The sequence below is a fragment of the Aythya marila genome (assembly GCF_965140915.1).
Source record: "Aythya marila genome assembly, chromosome: 29".
NCBI classification, from domain to species: domain Eukaryota; kingdom Metazoa; phylum Chordata; class Aves; order Anseriformes; family Anatidae; genus Aythya; species Aythya marila.
This window is the reverse complement of record NC_139070.1, coordinates 1,455,817-1,461,891: the sequence shown is the minus strand read 5'-3', so window position 1 is coordinate 1,461,891 and position 6,075 is coordinate 1,455,817. Positions and strand designations below refer to the sequence as shown.

At 60.0% G+C, this 6,075-nt stretch overlaps 1 protein-coding gene across 1 annotated transcript; it reads right to left on the bottom strand.

The window, feature by feature from the left end:
* Nucleotides 1-3,934: 3,934 nt before the first annotated feature.
* Nucleotides 3,935-5,306, bottom strand: LOC309888602 (SLAM family member 9-like; the record flags this gene model as incomplete). Its single annotated transcript, XM_082781018.1, has 4 exons — nucleotides 3,935-4,153; nucleotides 4,343-4,606; nucleotides 4,675-4,983; nucleotides 5,222-5,306. 4 exons carry the CDS (start codon nucleotides 5,304-5,306, stop codon nucleotides 3,963-3,965), a joined length of 849 nt encoding a protein of 282 aa, XP_082637144.1. The 3' UTR covers nucleotides 3,935-3,962.
* Nucleotides 5,307-6,075: the final 769 nt, after the last annotated feature.

Here is a 6,075-nt window from a genome sequence, read left to right as displayed (position 1 = left end):
CTGGTGATGATAGCAGCCATAAAGCATGCGCGCGGTGCCCCGTGGTGTTAATAAAGCCCAGGTAACGAGCCTGCCGCCAGCTGGGGCTCCTTGCAGGGGTGCTCGGGGTGTGTGGGGTGTGGGGGGAGCATGAAAATGCTTCTGGGGGGTCTGGGAGATGTAGGGGGGGCACAACTGCTGGGACTGGTACACAAGGCAGGGCTGGATCTGTGCCACCTTGTAGGTGCAAGAAAATGAGCTCCGTGCCCCCCCAAATCCCTAGGGGGTGGCACCCCCAGAGCCAGACCCTACAAACCCCACACACTCCCTGCACCACGGCCGTGCGGGGATGGTGGATGGGGCAGTGCCAGGCTCTGCACGTCGGGGCAAAACGTCAGAGTGACGTGAAAGCCCGGGGTGCCCCGGCAGGGCTCTCCTTCCCGCTCGTCCTTATTTGCCCAGTCCTAATTCATAAATCAGCAGGCGCGAGTAATTTTCCCAGGAGAGCATTTAGACGGCAGATTGAATGAGTAATTTACTGGGACCATTAAGACGGCACCGGATAACTTATTTATGAGAACTTTTTGACAGATCTGCCCGTCAATAATTTATGCCGCACAGCATTTAGTCAGGGTCACCAGTAAATAATTCACTTATTAAAAAACTATGGAAGGTTTTATGAGACGCTGAGTTACTATCTCACACCGAATTTGGGGCCGTAAACATGAATCTGGTGCTGACCCGGTAGCAGAGGAATCCCTGGATGGGGAGCGCTGGGACAAGGCACTGCCGGGCATGGGGTGGGAGCAGGGACGGGGAGAGGTGTCGCTGGATTTGGGGGCAGCTGCTTCACTTCTCGTCCTCGCAGGGCTCAGTCCTTGGTCACCCCGTGGACAGCCTCCTTCAGCATCACCTGTGGACCGAGGAGGGTGGCCACAAAAACCCCCTGGGCCACACGGTGCCTTCCTCCCCCAGCACCCAGGGGCTGCCCCCTGCCCATCCCCATTGCGGTGGCATCTCCTGCGTGGTGCTCAGTGCCTGTGCCCGGTCCCACTGTCCCCGTTCCTCCTCGAAACAACCCCAAAGCATCCCTAGGGATGGGTGCTGGTGCAGCCGGGATGCTCCAGGCTCCCTGCCCAGCATCTCAGCCCCCTCAGCCGAGCAGCGTGGCCATGGCCATGCCCCTGGGTCCCCTCCTCTGTGGGGGTGTCTGGGGACCCCCAGTCCGTGGAGCTGTGCCCTGCTGCAGCAGGAAAGCCCTGGGGCTGGTGGAGGGCAATTGCATGAGGCTGGCTGGAGGGATGTGGGTGTTTGTGGGGTGAAGGACGGGGTGATTTGGCACGGGCTTTGCCAGGGAAGGGGCAGCAGCTTTGCTAAGGTGTGCCCGGGTCTGATCCTGCCCTGGGTGCGCAGGGAGGAGGAGGCAGCTCCTGCAGAGCCCGTCCTGCCCGTGTGGGTGACGAATAACCAGGTGGGGCTGGAGGGGACCGGGAGAGGGAAGGTGGCCCCGGGCAGCCCCCAGCATCCCAGCCCATTCCCCATCAAATCCACCTGGAAGCAGGGGCACGAATTCTGCCATCACCCCACAGCTCAGGCGCTGCATGAAGCAGCTTTGGGCGTTCATTTGCCTCTTCCCGTGGTCACCAGACCTTCCTGAGCCTCCTTCCATCCTTGACCCGACCAAAGCGAGGGTTTCCACCGCTCCCAGCTTCACCCCAGCGGTTTGGGGTTAATGCACGGAGCCAGGGGTTGCACCCTAAGGGGGTGCCCGGGGGTGGGGGGGGGACCCCCACCCGGAGCCAGCCCGGCCCGGTGCGCGGTCGCATGCTGCCACCTCTCGGGCAGAGCCGCGCTCTGGGCAGGGCGAGCGTTTTGCCTAAAACCTTGCTTTTTCCCCCCATTTCATTTCCAGCGAAAGGGAAGCCGGGCGCTGCGGGAACGGGCTGCGCCCCCGAGCCGGGGGGCTGCAGGCGAGCTAAAAGCCAGAAGCGGTCGCAGCCTCAGCGGGGCAGGGCTGTGGGGTGCCCGTGGGGACCCCCCCCGGCAGCAGCACCCCAAGAGCCTCGCGCAGGGCTCAGGGGCCACATCCTGCACCCACCCGCAGCATCTCCTGCCCGCAGCCAGGGTCAGGGCCGGCAGCGGCCGCGTATCCCCGTGTCCCTGTGTCCCCGTGTCCCCGTCCCTCGTGCGGCCACGCGAGCGGCTCCCCCCTGGAGCCCCCCGGCGCCTGCACATCTCAGGGGCCACATTTCGCTGGAAGGGGGGATGAGAAACCGCGGATGATGCGCTGAATAAAAACACCCTCTCCTCTGCAATGCGGTGCTTCGAGTATGCAGCATCTTCCCTTCCTCCTCAATGTGGTCTGTGAAACGTGGTAAATGCTTCCCTTTCATTCCCTTCCTTTTTTTTTTTTTTTTTTTTTTTTTTTTTTTCCCCTCCCTCTCTCATTTTCTTCCCCCCTCTCTCCCGTGGCTCGCGCTCCCCGGGCAAGCCGCAGAAAGCTCCTACAGCAAAGGGAAGGTCCCCTTGATGTAAATTGTTCCCTACATGTTGAACCCGGCCGCAGACAAAAGCTCTAATTAATCGGCTCAGCCCCTGCTCTGGAGTGGAGGTTTGCAACCTCGCCTTTCCTTTGTAGCCGTAATTAGTTTTTGCTCCTCTGCCTGCGAGCGGGGGGCCGGGGCCGGGGGAGTCCCCACATCCCACGGCACCGCGGGGAGCAGGGACACGCGGGGAAACGGCCCCGAGAGGGCACAGCGGGGACTAACGAGCACCCAGCAATTAACGATGGGCACGTGAGGCGTCCCTTTACTACCCCAAAGGAGAAACTGAGCTGAGTGGTCCCGTGGCAGGGCAGGATGTGCCCCTTGAGGGGGCTGATGCTGCTCCCCCATTGCTTCGGGCGACGGAGGAGCGGGGACCCTGTGCCCCTTCCGTGCCTGCTTCGGGGCTGCAGGAAACCCACCCTGGGGAGATGGGAGCTGCCACCGCGGAGTTTTTCCAAGAGTTTTGCCCAGGATCTGCCCGGCTCCCGTCCTTTAACACCATCCCCGGGGACGCTGAGGCCCTCCCAGAGCATCCTAGGGGTGCGTGGGGCTCCCCTCGGGGCCGCGGTGCTGACCACTTGGCCGGGGATCGGGAAGGGCTGGGAGACAATGAGCTTAGGCGCCAAGCCCATAAGGTGATTAGCGGCGGCGAGGGGATCACAGGGCAGATGCAGACGGCGAGGGGGGGGGACACACACGGATTAGGGGCTCCTCTCCCCTCTCCCTGCATCACACACTGGCCGGGGCAGCCGTGCAGGGGACAGTGCGGGGCTGTGCAGGTTTAATTTGGGCAGCCCTGAAATCCCAGGGCAGGAAGCAAAGCGGAGCGGGGTAAAACCACTCTCTGGACAAGCTCATTAATATCTCCCAGCGCCGTCGATTTCGCAGCGTATCTATCGGCCGGGCTAGATAAGGGCCAACAAACCGCTGCCGCCTTCAGATAAGGCGGTGCTCCTTCGCCGTCGCGCCCCGCTCGCAGTTTATCTGATGGCGGCAGATCTGGAGGTAAAGAGATTTGGCAGCGAGAAGAAACCTGCGGCGATGCGCGAGCGATACGCCGAGCTGCCCAGATAAAAGACCGGGGGGGGGGGGAGCGGGGGAAGAGTTTAAAGCAGGGCTGGGATGCGCTGCTGCTCCCAGATGGAGCTGGGATGATGGGGAGCCCCCCGCCCTGCCCCATGCTTGGGATGCTCGTTTGGGAAGCACGAGGGGACAAGGACCAGGACACTGGCTCTGTGCCGGGGGGGGACCCTGCTGCGTGTCCCTGAGGTCCCCAAAAGCTGTCCCAGCACCACAGCCAAGGCGAAGGGCAGCTGACAAGTCAGGAAGGGTGCTTGGGGATCCGCAGAATGGCCCAGAACTGATTGAGGAACACCAGAATGCTAGAGAAAAAGAGATTTATTGGCTTGTTGATATGTTTTCACAGGGGTTAAGAACTCACAGGGGTCGGGCTGCTTGCGAGTCCCTTCCTGGGGGTCCAGTGCTTTGGGACAGGGATGCCACCGCCTGGCTCCTGTCCTGCTGCCGCGTGAGGACATGCGTGATGACCACAGCGGCCACCAGGCTGCCCAGAACCAGGAGGCTGAGAACCCCCTTGGTTTTGCAGTAGGACCACGAAACACCTGCAACTGAAGAGCCAAAAGATGGGGAAGGGGGGGCACTTTCCACCGAGCCCCACTGGGTTTGGAGCATCGTGCAGGACTGATCCTGCCAAGCCCCCACCTGCATGCTGCCACATCTCCCACTCATTCATCCCAAACAGATTTCAGTCCCAAAGCTCATTTAGGACATAAAGGTGCAGGAAATATCCCACAAACCTGTGCCTGGAGGGAGGCAGAACCTCCTGGTGTCAATGCTGGCTGTGCTCCAGCTGACCGGGTTGCTTGCATTGCAGATGTAGGTCCCAGGCTCGGTGTCCCCATGCACCCACAGCACGTTCTCGTGCCCCAGGGGCTCCCCATCACGGGACCAGCTGTAGGAGACGTTGGCAGCACCGGGCACGGAGCAGAGCAGCGAGAAGTTGCACCGGCCCTGCTCCTGCTGCAGCACTAGTGCTTTCAGGCGCAGCTGGCTGATGGGCTCTGTGAGGACAGGGGGGTGAGAGGGGCCGGGGAGAGTGCTGGGGGGGGAAAGAGGGGCAGCCACTCACCCCACACTGACACGTGGAAGCACTGAGAATGAGTGAGGCCAGATGTAGTCTCAAAATCTGCATAGTAATTGCCGCTTTCTGCCTGGGTGACCGGGCTGATGCGCAGGGAGAGGGTCTCCGGGTGGAAGGTGGCTCTCCCAGAAAAACGATTCCTGAAATCTGGATCTTTATCCTTTAAAGCACTCACAATGACCAGCGTGGTTCCTGAATCCAGTGTCACTCTCCATTCCAACCTTACCCATGCTTGTGGTGTTTCCTTGGGCAGCAGCTGCAGCTCTCCTCCGGCAGGCACAGCCCTGTCCTCACACCCTGCGGTCCCAAAGAGGAGGCATGGGGTAAGCATGAGGTATGGGGGGTCCCGGGGTGGCAGAAAAACCTGGGGAGGGGGCTCAGCTGTGCTGCAGGGGAGTCCCCCACCCAGCCTAGCCCCAGGACTGGCCGGGGTCTCTGGCACTTGGAAAGTGGCCAGCAGCGTGTGGCTGCATCACCGCTCAGTTCCCCTCGTTCTCGGAAGGAGCTTGCAGTTAATTCCTCCTTCGCCTCTCACATCCTCCATCACCAGTTGTTTCTGGGTAGTGAGAAGGAGCTACTGTCATGTACACCCACTTCGGGGTTATTTGTTCCCAATCCATGCTTGTTATCTAGGGCCAATATGAAGAGAGTTGTCTCTTGCAAAAACCAACTCTGCCTTAGCTCTTGCTTGCTTCTCCCTCCCAGAGCACACTAAAGCCTCGGAAGCAAAATATTTTCTCATAGATATGCATCCTTTCAGAAAAAAAAAAATAAAAATCACAATAACTGCACAGCAGGGAAAATTTCAGGCCCTCAAAAAACTGCTTTTTGCTTTCAGTGCCACTTTACTGGGGTTCTTCTCCCCCAGCCACTCAAAAGGTGATCTTGGACTTCGCTAGTGACCATTTTCTTGCTGGTTGGCACAAAAGACACAAAAGAAAGAACCAAAACCGATGCCACAGCTGAATGACGATCTGAGGCAGGCAAGTAACAGCAGTTTCCCAATGAGCTTACCTTGGGCTCGGCTGAGGAAGAGGAAAGGGATGAGGAGAAGGGCAGCGCGCTGCATGGCCAGCTGCACCACGCCACGCAGGAACAGGAACGAGGCGTGACGTGGCCGTGAGGGCAGGCGTGGGGGGCTGATCCTCAGCAGGTTGTGGGGTAATGCATGGGGCTGGAGGCTGGCCCTGTACCCACAGCCTGGCTCCATGGGGCGGTGGGAGGAAAGGGATGGAGCCCTGAGCAGGGGCATCGCCCAGCTTCGCCCGTGGGTGCAGCATCACCGAGGTCCTGCATGGCTACGAGTGAGAAGTGCATCAAAACATGGAACGAGCATGAGAAGAAGTAAAAAAAAAAAATCAACCCCACGTTCATGCCTTTATTAGGTCC